General features: G+C 36.4%; 1 protein-coding gene across 2 annotated transcripts in view; it reads right to left on the bottom strand.

Moving 5' to 3' along the window:
* SESTD1 (SEC14 and spectrin domain containing 1) overlaps nucleotides 1-16,305 on the bottom strand; it is a 135,184-nt gene that overhangs the window by 93,605 nt on the left and 25,274 nt on the right. For both annotated transcript variants that reach the window (XM_028121210.2, XM_028121188.1), the window contains 2 exons: nucleotides 4,881-4,960; nucleotides 1,407-1,515 (listed from right to left, as the gene is read on the bottom strand). In XM_028121210.2, the coding sequence (XP_027977011.1) occupies nucleotides 1,407-1,515; nucleotides 4,881-4,935 (164 nt within the window). In that variant the 5' untranslated portion in view covers nucleotides 4,936-4,960. The remainder of the gene's footprint in view (nucleotides 1-1,406; nucleotides 1,516-4,880; nucleotides 4,961-16,305) is intronic.

Raw genomic sequence — 16,305 nt, 5'->3', positions numbered from 1 at the left:
TGGTTTAAAACGAAATAATCCATTTTATCAGTAATGCAAATACAGGAAGAATACAAAGAACTGTTCTGACTAAAATGTTTAAAATTCATTATCTGGACCTCAAGAGCATTAAATAAGAGAGAGTTTTGTTCCAAAACCACCTCTATATTTTACAAACAAAAAGGTCTGTCCTCATTCGCATTCTTTATTATAGCAGACTGCAAATCTGACTGCAAATAAGAATTACCTGGGAAGCTTAAAGGATTATAAAGGACTTTTTTTTTTAAAGATTTTATTCACTTATTAGAGAGAGTGAGAACATGAGCAGGGGGGTGGGGGTGGCCAGAGGGAGAAAGAGAAAGAGAATCCCAAGCAGACTCCACACTGAACGGGAAGCCCGACAGAGGGCTTGATCCCAGGACCCAAGATTATGACCCAAGCCAAAATCAAAAGTCAGACGTTTAACCAACTGAGGCACCCAGAAACCCGAAGGATTTTTTTTTAAAGATTTTAAGTAATTTCTACACCCAGTGTGGGGCTTGAACTCACAACCCCAAGATCAAGAGTTATATGCTCCACCAACTGAGCCAGCCAGGCACCCCATTAAAAGATTTTTTTAAAAAAACATCTGATGAGCAGACCTCCCAAGAGCAACTCAATCAGAATCTCTGGAGAGCATAAGAATTTTTTTTTATTAATCTTTAAATTTTTTTATTGTTATGTTAATCACCATACATTACATCATTAGTTTTTGATGTAGTGTTCCATGATTCATTGTTTGTGCATAACACCCAGTGAGAGCATAAGAATTTTGAAAAAAAAAATCTCCAGATGATTCTAACATGCAGTAAGACTTTAGCCTCCAAGTATCACATATGGAAGAGGAAATTGGGGAGGGAGCTTATTTTTGTTGCTGAAGTGATAGGGAGGCTCAAGCAACAAGAAAAGTTTGTTTTGTCTTCACCCAAGAAATACAAAATCCAAGATCTTCAATTAAAACATAAACATTTTTTCCATTTTTTAAAATAAAAATGCTTTGAATTCCTAATAGCCTTTACTCAGTATATTAAAACCTACAGGTTTATATCTATATAGTGAAATAGTTATTTAAATAAAAGACGCTTTCTACTAAATTCACTTCTCTATGTTTTCTCAAGTTGCATGGTACAGAGATGCTCTGTCTTTGTGTTCCTTAAAAGTTGACAGTGCATACATTTTGGAAATCTGTATCACATTATCCAGTGCCTTAAGAGCATACAATAATTCTTTTATCTGCTGTTATATCAGAAATGATTGATTCTAGTGTTTTTAATTATAATTTCACTAATAAAAGCAGGTGACATAGCAACATACATCTTAATAACAGGAAACATTAGTAAATGAATGACAACATATCAAGATTTTTAAAAAGACACCTTTAGAGTCACCTTGGAATGCTGAGTAGGTAGTCTAAGGTAACACTCAGCTCATCCATATTTGTCTGTTCCAGGCATAATGGAATTGTCAGAATGAGGCCACTCCGTCTGTCCTTTCCTCCTATTAGAAAAAAAAAAGATATAAATACAACATGTAATAGATATTAAAGCACTAAATAAATATGTTTGGGTCCAATGTTACTAAAACAAATAGTATTTAAGATATAAGTAAAAAGAACTATCTAATAGCTGCTTATTTTATGTATTATAAATGTGTAGAGTAATATAGCAAAATTATACCAAATTTAGAAAGAATAAGAGAAAAAAATTCACCCATGAAATCTTCACTTAAACACAGCAATTATCATTTTGTTTAATTTTCTTCCATTTAGGCTGCTTCTTAATGTGATCAATTCATCGAGCACCTACTGTACACCTGGCACTGTAAGCATTTACAAGTAAAGTAAATTTCCAGTCAACCCAGGAAGAAAGGCTTTACATCCTAAGAAATAAGTTATGAAATATGAGTTTATCTTCTAGGGTGTGTTGTATACATATAAAGTATTACAAAAAAGGATTTAGAAAAATGAGAAAATGATAAGAGCTGTGATAAAGGTGAAAAGCTTTGTAGAAAAGTTAAGACTTAAAAAAATGGGTAGAATTTATAAACCAAGTCAAAAGAGTATTAGAGTATTCTGTGATGAGCAATGATCTGAGTGAACTCACAGAGGTCAGACAGGACTTATATTCACAAGGCAAGAAAGACAAAGACCTGCCCAGCTAAAAAGAGCACATGGGACCTGGCTGTAGAAGCCTAAAAGCCAGGCACTGGAACATACTCGCATTTCGTGGATGCTCAAGCCCTCTTCAATCTCCCATAAGCATTAAAATCTAACTAATACTTTTATACACACATATCTTCTTTGAAAGTTCCCCATGTGACTGACTATGACACTGAAGTCCATTCTCTGACACAACTGACATTTACGGCAATTTTAGAAGCTTAAAAAACAGCAAATATTAAAGGTAAAAATTCTGTATGATCTCTAGAAATCTATCACTAAAAACTGAAAGCTGTGAAGTGAAAAAACAACTACTATGAGTGACATGAGGGCAATTCATGATGGACCAACCACAAATGATTTTCTTTTATTAGATTAACCATATAAATTAATAATATTCAACCAGTTTGTTTAATCTGAATAAATAAAATTTCGAATGGTTGAACTTAATAGGCAATCAATAGTGACTTCAACTACTCATGGTTTTTGTTCAGGTTTTATTTTTTTTAAATGGATTGCACCGGGCGCCTGGGTGGCTCAGCTGGTTGGGCGGCTGCCTTCGGCTCAGGTCATGATCCTGGAGTCCTGGGATCGAGTCCCACATCGGGCTCCCTGCTCGGCGGGGAGTCTGCTTCTCCCTCTGACTCTCCTCCGTCTCATGCTCTCTCTCATTCTCTCTCTCTCAATAAATGGATTGCACCCATAGTTTTCAAGCTGAACCCCCCAAATGATTTTGGTTTGAAAAGTTTTTCTCTATTACTAAAAAAAAGGTGAAAATTATTCATTGAAATAATTAATAGTCAATAGAGAAAGTCAAGAAGGGTGGGCTAGGGGAAATTTCATTTGCTCCTCAAAAATTGCTAAGCTTTATGCCTGCATTAAACCAAATGTGCAAAAAGGTTCATACCTGAACTGCAGCATTCTGACCCACTGTGGACTTGTCTTCAGAGGACAGTTCTAACATTCAGGACTACATTTAACCTCATGTCCTCAGCTTTCACCAAGGAACAATAAAATAATTACTAGAGTAAATGAAAAAGAGGGCAGAAGCCAAGAGAAAAAAAGAGCTTCAAGATAGATATGGCTGGGGCGCCTGGGTGGCTCAGTCAGTTAAGCAACTGACTCTTGGTTTCAGCTCAGGTCATGAACTCAGGGTCCTGAGATCAAGCCCAAGACTGGCTCCATGTTCAACGCGGAGTCTGCTCAAGGATTCTCTCCCCGCCGCCCTTGCACACGCCCACACCCTCTCTGTAAATAAATAAATAAAATCTTTTTTAAAAAAGTAAATATGGCCAACAGAGTGAAATGCTGCACATAGATAAGTGTCATAAAGATGTAAAAATGTCACTGATAAAGATTACCGAAGAATAATAATATCCACTCTTGGCAACAGTGTGGGCAAACAGACATTTTCTTACACTGGTGGGAGAAACAGAAATTGAAACAATATTCTTAGAGGGTAATCCAACAAAACCTAACACAAATTTAAATGTAAATTCTCTTTAACAGCTCCACTTATGGGAATTTATACTGCTGAACTTGTACAAAGCACACGAACGATGAATAAGAACGTTTCCTGTAACACCATTAATAACAGAAAAGAATGGAGAAAACCTAAGTGTCAACTGGTAAGGAAAGAAGTTGTATTTTAAAAAAGGAAATACATTAAATAAGGAAACAAGAATACTAGTGGAATTCAATATCTTATTTATCCTTTATAAGCTACACTAGAAAAACATACCAATTCAAAGAGAGATACAAGGGTGCCTGGGTGGTTCAGTTGGTTAAGCGACTGCCTTTGGCTCAGGTCATGACCCTGGAGTCCCGGGATAGAGTCATGCATCGGGCTCCCTGCTCAGCAGGGAGTCTGCTTCTCCCTCTGACCCTTCCCCCTCTCATGCTCTCTATCATTCTTTCTCAAATAAATAAAAATCTTTAGAATAAAATAAAATAAAAACAAAGAGAGATACAATATACTTTTAAAAAAGGATGTTGGTAGCTTAATGATCAAGACAATTATGATAGGATCTAAAGAAAAAAAGAAATAAAAAGCAAGATAAAAAAGTCCAAGTAACCCTAAACAGGCAGGCCAGAGTACCTATTCCAAAGCATGTGCAAATTTACTCAATGATCCTTAATTCCAGAAAATTGCTATACCCAATGTACCATGTCCCTGCTCTCACACTAATAAAGTATCTTGCAGCTTCTCTTTGATTCTTAGCTGATACATACTTTAGGTTAATAACCAGAGATAAATTCAAGCCTGTATAACCCAGTTCGAACAGTAAAGAGTGAAAACCATGTAACTGATATTTCCTAACTCCCGCAAGTGCACTGAAACTATCTCACAGGAAGATGGAAGATGAAAGCTAGGATGCAGGATATCATAAAAACCAATTCATATTTCAAAAACAATTATTTAGGTGCTGGTTAGTCAATTATTCTTGGCCCATATAATTTCATTTTTATATAAAAAGATATGATGTCTACCTTGTACAGGTCATTTTAATCAATTACAGAATAAATATTGGCCTGCCAAGTACCAACAGTGACGAAGGTGGCTCACACAGCTATCCATTTTGATTAAAAGAGGTCTCTGAAATGAAACCTTCACAGAAAAATGCATTTCTGTCAAACTTATCAAAGAAAAAAGTTTAAACAAAGCTATACATCAAACACTTCCAATTTTAAGAAGAAAGCATACCTGAAAGGAACGCAAGTTTTTTCTTCAGGATGGGTAATATTACTGAGGCCTCCATTTTACTCCAGTAAACTTCCTCACTTCTGAAAACAAAGAAAGTTAAATGTTAACTACAAGATAATAATTATTCTGTGAAATACATACTTATGATGGCTTATCCCAGGGGGTCTCAATTTCAGCATTACTGACATTTTGAGTCAGATTATTTATTTATTTTTTTAAGAATTATTCTGTGCATTGCATTTAGCAGCATCCCTGGCCTCTACTCATTAGAATACAAATAGCACCCCCTTTCAAGCTGTGACAACCAAAATGTCTCTAAACATTGCCAAATATTATCTGGTAGGCAAAAATCACAGCCAGTTGAGAATCACTAGCTTAACTGTTTTTGTTTGTTATTGTTTTGTTTTGTTTTTTTAAGTAGGCTCCACACCCAACATGGGAGTCTAACTCAGGACCCTCAGATCAAGAGGCACATGCTCTACCGACTGAGCCAGCCAGGCGCCCCACTGGCTTAACTCTTTTCCGGAGCAGTACTCTTGGGGTAGAACAGTGTCTGGTACATAGCAGTAAGTAATTCAATAAATTATTGTTAAATAAAGGATTGAATCAATTACTCAAAGAGGCAATCTTTTCTCTATTGCTCTCCTTATTAATTATACAGCTTAATTCCAAATATCTGTCTCTTTCGGTTCCACTATTATTAAATGGCTATCTCTAATTTCTCATATTTTTGCTTCTCCATATCACATGGTAACACATCTTATCATGTTTACCTCAATATATTTCCTAATACACTGTTTCAATTTTTGTCCCCACAGATGTCTCCATCTCTCCACATTCTGAATTTTTTTTAAATCTCCAGGGAAAAATTTGATTAACCCAGCTGATGATCTCTTCCTATCAAGCTATAATTAACTCTTCCTGGTTTAGTTTTCTAGTGTTCACTTGGCCACAGCCAGGGGTTATGCCTAAATACAAAATACAATAAAGACTATCCAGACAGCAAGGCCTAAGGACAAGACAGTTTCCTGTCTTGTGCAGGCATCTGGAGGCTTTAACAGTGTAGGCATCTGGAGGCTTAGCCAGTATACTAATAAAACAGGATTTTGAGGAGAGCAGGACATTTAAAACAAAACAAAACAAAAAAATCAAAGGTTCAATTATATCATCCACCTATACTCAGCTGCATGTCTGAGAGAGTATTCTCCAGCACATTTTATCCTTCCTTTCCCCATCCCACCTCACATCCACCCACCATTGCAATATACTGTGACAGCTCCTTGCAATACCCCATGAGTTTGCGCTGTATTTAGTGAAGCCATACTTTTTTTTAACAGCCTCCTTTTTTAATTGAGATATAACTGACATGTGTACAATATGATTCACTATTTGCATATATTGCAAAGTGATCACAGTAAGTCTAGTTAACATCCCTCACCATAGTTACAAAATTTTTATGACAACTTTTAAGACCTACTCTCTTAGCAATTTCAAATATGCAGTAAAGTATTATAAACTATAGTCACCACAAAGCATACTCTTTTGAAAATAATTTTCAAGCAGAGTAGAAGATGTGACTCCACATGAAAATATATTACTTATTCAGCAAAAATTAGCTATGAACGTATCCCATTTCAGATACTGTGTTATCAGCTGGAGCTAAAAACTCAAGTCATAGCCCTGCCCTAAAAAAAAAAAAAAAAAAAAAAGTCTTTTAAGGAAAAAAACTCAGATATTAACAAAAGATGTGGTCTTCATATCTGTCAAATAATGACTAAACAAGATTAAATACTTAAAGAAATATATTATTTTACAGCTTCTGTATATACCAAAAAAAAAAAAAAATCACCATTATTTGTACCTGTCTGCAAAGAAAAAATCACTATCAAACTAAGTAGGATATGTTTTTCTCAAGTTTTATTCTTGAATATTTGTTTGCAATTTGTTCATTTTTGTTCTACATTGGCACCGGCTGACATACAACTAGTAGGAAACATGATGGAAAAGCTCACATTATACATTTTAAATCTAAAACCAGTAGCAAGAGCGCCTGGATGGCTCAGTCAGTTGAGTGTCTGCCTTTGGCTCCAGTCATGATCTCAGGATCCTGGGATGGAGCCCCACAGCAGGCTCCCCGCTTAGTGGAGAGCCTGCTTCTTCCTCTCCCTCTGCCCCTCCCCACAACTTGTGGTCTCTCACTCTTTCTCACTCTATCTCAGGTATATAAAATCTTAAAAAATAGTAATAGGGGTGCCTGGGTGGCTCAGTCGTTAAGCGTCTGCCTTTGGCTCAGGTCATGATCCCAGGGTCCTGGGATCGAGCCCCGCATCAGGCTCCCTGATCAGCAGGTAGCCTGCTTCTCCCTCTCCTACTCCCCCTGCTGTGTTCCCTCTCTTGCTCTCTGTCAAATAAATAAATCTTAATAAACAAATAATAATAATAAATAAAATAAAACCAGTAGTTCATACTTCCAGATCAATATCTTAACCTGATGAATCAGTTAACCAGCTCTACAAAAACCAAACAGCTCAGATTCATATCTATGGTCCCTTCTCTTGTGACCACCTTGTCAGAGACCAGATTTGAAAACATGACAATGTGGGGGTTCAGAGTGAATTAGTTGTCCCCAGATATGCCACTTGGATATTCAGATTATTTTGAGCTAAAAACAAAAATAATCAAGGCCCAAAAGACACAGAAACTCTGACCTTCCCCTAAATGCTTAAAAGAACTTAGATTAAAGGGCCTGCTCCAGGAAGAGAGCTATCTATGAACTCAGAGCAGTAGACAGGGAAGAACTTAAGCAAACTTTGATCTCTGATTAAAGTCCTCTCTATAACTTATTGTTCCTATTGTTTCTACAGGGCCCAACATTTGTTTACCGAACATTTACTCTTTTTCATCTTCCTGTGAATTGCTTTCCTACCCCTTTCTCCTAAGTTCAGGATGACATATATACCTCATTTTGCCTGGCTGTCTTTAGAATCTCATAATTATGTGGATTCCCTATAGGTAATTAATTTGATTTTCTCCTGTCAATCTGTCTCATGTTAATTTAATTCTCAGACCAGCTCCGGGGCGCTTGGGTGGCTCAGTCAGTTAAGCATCTGCCTTTGTTCAGGTCATGATACCAGGGTCCTGGGATCAAGCCCCAAATCCGGCTCCCTGTTCATCAGGGAGCCTGCTTCTCCGTCTTTCTCTGCCACTTCCCCGCTTGTGCTCTCTTTCTCTCAAATAAATAAATAAAAGCTTTAAAAAAAAAAAATTCTTAGACTAAAGAACCTTCAAAGGCAGAGAAAAATTTTTCCTCCCCAACAATAATTACAATAATGAAAATTAACATTTACTAAATATTTATTATAAGCCATACATTGTTCTAAATTATTTATTTGTATTAACTTATTTAATCCTCATGCTATTTCTAACTATCATTATCATCCCCATTTTACAGAAGAATTAACTGGAGCTTAGACAGGTTAAATGTTGCCCAGCATCTCACAGCTAGTTAAGTGGGGAAGTTAGGATTCATACCCAGGCAATATATTCCAGTAATGATATTCTCACACTACATTATCACTACATTATCAACTTGCTGATAAAACAGCTCTGAAAATATCCAGTGACATCTGGCCAAATGAACAAGATGGAGCTCTAAACTATACACAAAATTTATATGTTATATATATAATATACATACACACACAAATATATACATATCATACATATTATACATATATGATATATATACACACACAAATACGTACATCTCATATATATATATATATATATATATATATATATATATATACGAGATATATATATGTGCTATTGCCTTAATCCATGCTAAGGCACCGTAACTTTTGCCTACCATTGCTTCAACAATCAACAGTGCAAATGGCAAGTGTTATAAGAATTGTTATAAAAAGTTTTGACCTAAGACACCGCCCTATAAGCTGGAAACAAGAGAAGTGCTGCTCTAGGTTGTCAATGGGATGCTGCCACAAAGGAATTTCAACCTTGAAGGGGTAATACAGATACAGGAACAACTTAATCATAGAAACAGAACTGGCTTTCTAATTAAACTTTTCCTTTGGCATGAGCACAGACCAATTCTCAATTGCCTTTGGTTCCTTCCTATTTTCTGAGCCTATTTCTCCATCCTTATTATCAATTCTGTGAGCTATATAACATCCTTCCATAAATCCCTTTCCTACTTAAGTTAGCTAGAATATCCTTCTCATTTAGTCAACAGAGAAACTTGCTTGGTATAGGAAACAAAACCGTAATTCAGAGTTTAGTAGATGGTGTCTGCAATCATTTAATGCTTTTTTTTTTAATCTTTTGCCATTTATTCTGAATGAAAGTGTCCATCAATACTAAGGTTTAAACCACTGCCACACTAAAACCCAATTAACCAGTACCCAAGAGAAAAGACCATCTGGAATTCCTAAGATCCCACAAGGCATAAGAAATGATGACTGCAGCTGACCCTTAATGTAGTATCTGTGTTATCCAAGCTTTGCAAGTCGTTATTGATTGTATACCGACAATGCCAAATTTTTCACCATTGTATTATTCCCATATACTTAAAGTGAAAAAGATAGATGGTCTCAGTCTCCAGTCTAGATTTACCTTGACACACTATGATATCCAGAAGCAATCTTACTTTTTTGTCACTGTCTCCTGAGAGATGGATGTTTTATCCAAACTTTCCATTACTTTACAGAACCATCCCAGCATGACAAAATACTAAGATTTTTTTTAATAAGCCTTTTTTTTAAGAATATGTTGAAAGTGATGAAAAAGTAGCTTAATGAGAAATATAGGCCATTTCAAATGACCTCATGGATAAAATGTAAAGCAGCCAAGAAATGAAAGCTGCTGAGGCACCTACCCGGGTAGCTCAGTCGGTTAAGTGCCTGACACTTGATTTTGGCTCAGGTCATGAGATCATGCCCCGCAGCAGGCTCCACACTAGGTGTGGAGCCTGCTTAAGATTCTCTCTCTTATGGCTAACAGACACGTGAAAAAATGCTCAACATCACTCAGCATCAGGGAAATACAAATCAAAACCACAATGAGATACTGCCTCACTCCAGTCAGAATGGCTAAAATTAGTAAGTCAGGAAACAACAGATGTTGGTGAGGATGCAGAATAAGGGGAACGCTCTTACACTGTTAATGGGAATGCAAACTGGTACAGCCACTCTGGAAAACAGTATGGAGTTTCCTCCAAAAGTTAAAAACAGAACTACCATATGACCCAGCAATTGAACTACTAGGTATTTATCCAAAGGATACAAACACAGTGATTCAAAGCAGCACATGTACCCCAATGCGTATAGCAGCAATGTCCACGATAGCCAAACTACAGAAAGAGCCCAATGTCCATCGGCACATGAATGGATAAAGAAGATGTGGTATGTGTGTGTGTATATATGTATATTTATACACACACACACACACACACACACACACACACACACACACAAATGGAATATTACGCAGTCATCAAAAAGAATGAAATCTTGCCATTTGCAATGACATGGACAGAACTAGAGGGTATTATGCTAAGTGAAGTCAGTCAAAGAAAGACAAATACCATGTGAATTCACTCATGTGGAATTTAAGAAACAAAATAGATTAACAGAGGGGAAGGGAAGGAAAATAAATAAATAAAATAAACAGAGAGAGAGGAAAACCATAAGAAACTCTAATTGTAGTTAACAAACTGAGGGTTGCTGGAGGGAAGGTGGGTGGGGGATGGGGTAACTGAGCAATGAGCATTAAGGAGGGCACTTGAGGTGGTGAGCACTGGGAGTTGTAGGCAACTGATGAATCACTAAAGTCTACCCCTGAAACTAATAATACAGTATATATTACCTAAATTGAATTTAAATAAAAAAATTTTTTAAAAGATTCTCTCACGCCCTCTGCCTCTCCCCCCACTTGCACTCACTCTCTCTAAAAAAAAAAAACTTTAAAAAATAAAAAAATTTAAAAAAAAGAAAGCTGTGATGTTTACCCTTCCAGAGTCTCCTTTCCACCAATCTTTCATTGCCATCACAAAAGAGATGGGTAATGAAAAATGATTACTGTACTACTAGTTCCAATTAAATAGTTTTCCCAAAGTTATTTGCTTTAGATTTTTCAACTCATTAGCACAGCCATAAAAAAATTTACCTATCTCTGGTTATCTCCTATGTCTCACAAAATGTACAAAACACAAAAATAAAGGAAAATCTTGCAAAATACAACCATCCACTACCATCACCACAATAAAATGTCACATAATACAAAGGTCATGCTCTTCTCCAGTAAGATAGAGACAAACCATTATTATTTACAAGAAGCTTATTCAACCGAAATATATTTGAGTGGATCATATTCTCAAACAAGAAAAGAAGCCAATGATGAATATTTACCTGATATTAATTAATTAATAAAGCAAGGAAAGTAATTTTCTTAAAAACTTGCTACATGAAGCAAGTTAAGAAATGGAAGAATTAGGGGCGCCTGGGTGGCTCAGTCGTTAAGCATCTGCCTTCGGGTCAGGTCATGATCCCGGGGTCCTGGGACTGAGCCCCGCATCAGGCTCCCTGCTCGGCAGGAAGCCTGCTTCTCCCTCTCCCACTCCCTCTGCTTGTGTTCCCTCTCTCGCTGTGTCTCTCTGTCAAATAAATAGAATCTTAAAAAAAATAAAAAAAGAAATGGAAGAATTAAACAATTCACAACATGCTTAACAAAAACATGTCATATTTCATATATGGTCATTTAAAATGACCCATTTTGTTACAATTTATTATTATAAATTATAATATTTTATATTATAATATAAATTATATTTAATTATATACATTATATATATAAATTATATAATATAAATAATAATATAAATATTATAAATTATGTTTATAAATATAAAAGAGGCAGAAAGTCAGAGTTTAAAGCAGATGAGATGCCTTGGAATCAAGTGAATATATAGAAAAATGTGCAACCATGACTGCACGTTATCTTCAACCAAAAGCAAGAAACAGGGCGCCTGGGTGGCTCAGATGGTTAAGCATCTGCCTTCAGCTCAGGTCATGATCCTGGAGTCCTGGGATCGAGTCCCGCATCAGGCTCCCCGCTCCTTGGGAGCCTGCTTCTCCCTCTGCTTCTCTCTCTCTCTCTCTCTCTCTCTTCCTGTCTCTCATGAATAAATAAATAAAATCTTTAAAAAAAAAAAAAAAGCAAGAAACACTGAAGTCAATTATTACCACTCCTGGCTGCAAAATAATCCTACCTAAAACAGAGCCCTTATAAAGTACATTCACACTGTTGTGCAATCATCACTCCATCCAACTCCAGAACTTTTTTCACCTTGCAAAACTGAAACTCTGTTCCCATTAAACAACTCTCCATTTTCCCGTGCCCCAACCCACCTTCCCCACCTGCAACCATTCTCTTCTCTGTCTCTATGAATTTCACTACTCTAAGTACATCAAACAAGTGGGAAAATAAATAAATAAGTAACAGATCTTTACAATTAGAGATGACAAATTCTGTGAACTAGATATGTAAAGGAGACTAAGTTTCAACTAATATTTGTATCCATCTTCTACTCTGAACATCTCTCCCAAGATCCTGGAGCATTCTAGAGGAACATTGGGACAGCCAAATAGGTAAATTGGTATCTTGTCTCCCCAAGGCCAGAGATCATTTCTGATTTATCTTTGTATTTACTCACTCATTCATTCCTTATTTAACAAAACTATAATAAGCACCTAACAGATCTAGGCAATGTTAGGTGCTAGACAGAACTGGCATTCAAAAAAATCTAATAAATGAATGTATAAACAAATGAAGAAATATATGAAACAAACACCCTACAAATCCTAACATTATTCCAAGTGTGGGGCAATCATAGGATCATATGTGCATGCTTTTCCTTCAAAGCAGTCCTCCCAGTTTCTTTCTACTGGGACAGTCTCCCACAGATCCAGCAGGTACATGAACTGCTGGATGCTAGAGAAAGGCAGGTCCGTGATGGTGGTTAGATGGACATCAATGGTACTACCTATGGGCAGCCATTAGAGGGCAGCAGAGGATGTGCTGAGCATAAGGAAAAAGAGAATTGCAAGCCTTTTAATCAAGACTGGGCAAATTACACTTCCTAACAGATTGTAATTGATGATATGAGTGGGTGCACTGGAACTCCTCTCTCAATAAGTATAAATCAACCAGTTTATTTGGAAAATGTAGTTAGATTCTTCAAAGAGCTTTAACAACCAGTGAAAACCCATTAGGATAGCCTAAGGCTAACTAAATCATCTCTAATAAGTCTACATCATGTAGACACATAATGGCAATGAACAAAATCAGAATGCTGGCTCCTTAGCCTGCACTTCCAGAAGAAATACTACAGCTGTCCTTAAATTCTGATTAGAAATACCTTCAACTGTTGTTATGAAGTAAAAGCAATCTTGGAGATGAAAACAAGCGCATATATAGATACTATCTAACTGGGTTCATCACTCTACATAGCCATATATAAAATTATGCAGAAATAAACATTATCCAACTTTACAACAGTGAAGCAGATCAAGAGTTGAAAATTTATGTAATTTTTCATTATGCCAGTGTATGATTATTAATCTGGTTTTACAATAATATTGACAATTCTAAATGAAAGAACAATCCTTTTGAACAGATTTTAAATAAAAGTGATAAAATAATGGTTAACTTTCACCACAATACACATCTAGCCAAAACTATAATTTCTCTAAATAAAACTAAAAGCTAAAATATCATTGAATAGTATCATTTTTACAAATGCATCAGGACTTGGTTATTCAGTAAGGGAGGGAGAAAGGAAGAAAGGGAGGGAGAAAGGAAGAGAGGTTAGAAAGAGAAATATTTTGAGTTTGCTATGAAAATATCAATAATCTACCTCAAAAGACAGAAAAAAATTCTGTATTAAGTTCAGTGGGACATTAAAAGTCCTATACTGTAATTAAACTTCAAAAATTCAAGTCTACTGTTAATGGTAATAATAGGACACCACTTTACTCTCCTCAAAAACAATACAAGCAACTACTCCTACACCACCCTTCTTGCCCTGTCCCTTTCAAAAGGAGCCAGTGACACTGGCTCAGAAACATAGGGAAGTCCGTTCCTTAAGGATTTCTCCACAACTCTAGCTACTCTACCAAACCCCTAGCAGATGCAAACCTCCATATTTTGAAAGTCCAACTATAAAAATTCCTCAACTGTATAAATTTTTCAAATCTTTGGTTCTTCTTGTCTGTGTAGTGATAAATTCTCAGGAGTTTGGCTGCTTCTTCACCAAAAGTGAGGAAGAGCAAGAAAAGGGAATACTGTTTTAGCAAAGTGAATCAGGCTTGAAGAATTCCAGGAAGGTAAAGGTATTTCTGGCATCCCCAGCTACAGAGAATCCCATGGCTAAAGCCTCTTTATATGTTTCCAAAGCTCTCAGATGAGCTCTCTACCTGCATGGTTTCTGCATCTCAGTCAGTCTTCCTGAGCTCCAAGAAGCCTGGACCACTTCCTTCTCCAGGGCAATGAATATGCCCATTGAGTTCACCTGGCTGGGTAGGTCTCCCTCCATCACCAGAGGAAGAAGCACGTCCAGCCATAATAACTTTACAAACTCTCATTTCTAGATTCCAATCCCTCTTCACCTGCTATAGATCTCCTGCCCTTCTCTTCATCTCAGAATTTCTCTGGGTAATCACCAAACCTCTTCTCTCCTAACCTTTACCCTAGAAAGACGTGTTCTTCCTCTATCCTTGGCAAAGACATACATGACTTTCACTGAGCTGATCTCAGACAAAATCCAGTATCTATCCCAGATATTAACAGTCTAATGGATTTGAACAAAGGTTCAATGTATCATCAGATTCCTAATTCCAAAGAATTGGCATAAAAATTAATTTTTAGTATCCAATTGTTTATATGTTGGTTACCACACATTCACAAGAGAACTTCTGTTCAACTGAAATATACATATAACACGAACTGAGATTTTGGCACTATCACATTTTTTTGTTTATATAATATCAATATAAGGCACATACCAAACACCACACTGGAAAAAAAGTAAAAAATCATACTAAAAAATGTTTAGAAGTGTTTAAGTTAACTAATACAATGGAAAACTACTCAAAAATGGAATTACAGTATTACCCGGCAGAAGAAGCCAGTGGAACACGTAAAAGAGTTATTTTCCATCATACTAAAAATCTCATTTAAAAAAAAATGTATACTGTATTTTTTGTTAAACTACAAAACACAAAAGCAATATTGAACATACTGCAAATCCTTTAACTTGTTCACTAAAATGTCACCTCACCATCAATGGAACAAAGTAATATAAGACACATGAAAAACTATTCATAAAATGATCACCTCTTTTATACCTCATAAGGACTGTTAATAATATTAGCTACCTTTCCCCAAGCAAAGACCTCCCCCACTGAAAACTTCTTTGCCATGGGATTCTGTTCCAAAGAGCTGTTCTTTCTAAAGGGCAGTATAGTGCAGTGGTAAAAAAAGATCATGGCCTTGGAGACAAGGTGTGACTCCAAAGCAGCCATTTACTAACTAGTGGCTTAGGCAATTACTTTAATTTCTCTTACAAGCAAAATCCTTGAACTAACTCACAGGACTGAGAATTCGGTAAGCTAATATATGTATAGTATTTAATATACTCCAGGATGGTAGGCACTCAATAAATCTATTATTAGCAGGTAAATTTTCCTTCCTCCACTAATTACTGATTTACTACCACTGATTCTCCAAGGCCACAGCCAAAGCATTCCCTCCTAAGGCTTTTTTGGTCCAACACACTAAAATGGCCACAACTTTATTTTAAGTAACTCAATACATCCTGGCATTTTCTTATGCTCAAGAATATTATTTCATCCTCACAACAACATACTATTTTGTTAGCAACCCCATTTTTTCTGATGAGAAAAGTGAGGCAAAGAGAATTTCCCCAAGATCATACAGAAATTAACAGATTTATAAATCACAGACTAAGAATCACAGACAGCATCTACTCCAACTTTTTCATTATATTGATAAGGAAACTGTCTTAGTCTATTTGGGCTGCTATAACAAAAATACCAAGAGAAATTTATTTCTCATGGTTCTGGTCAGGCTGCTACAACAAAATACCATAAAGTGGGTATCTTATAAATAACAAATTTATTTCTAACATTTCCGGAGGTTGAGAAGTCCAAGATCAATATGGAGGTGTCTGGTGAAGGCCCACTTCCTGACCCACAAGAGGTCCATCCTCTACGTGTGTCCTCGCATCGTGGGAAGGGCAAGGGAGCATTCTGGGGTCTCTTTTATAAGAGCACACTAATCACCTCCCAAGGCCCACCTCCAAATACCATCACAATGGGGATTAGTTTTC

The sequence above is a fragment of the Eumetopias jubatus genome, unplaced genomic scaffold (assembly GCF_037043125.1).
Source record: "Eumetopias jubatus isolate StellerSeaLion01/CBP00866 unplaced genomic scaffold, mEumJub1_p1.0 scaffold_3, whole genome shotgun sequence".
Classification (NCBI taxonomy): Eukaryota; Metazoa; Chordata; class Mammalia; order Carnivora; family Otariidae; genus Eumetopias; species Eumetopias jubatus.
The sequence above is the reverse complement of the archived record's forward strand: the minus strand, read 5'-3'. Positions and strand labels throughout refer to the sequence as shown.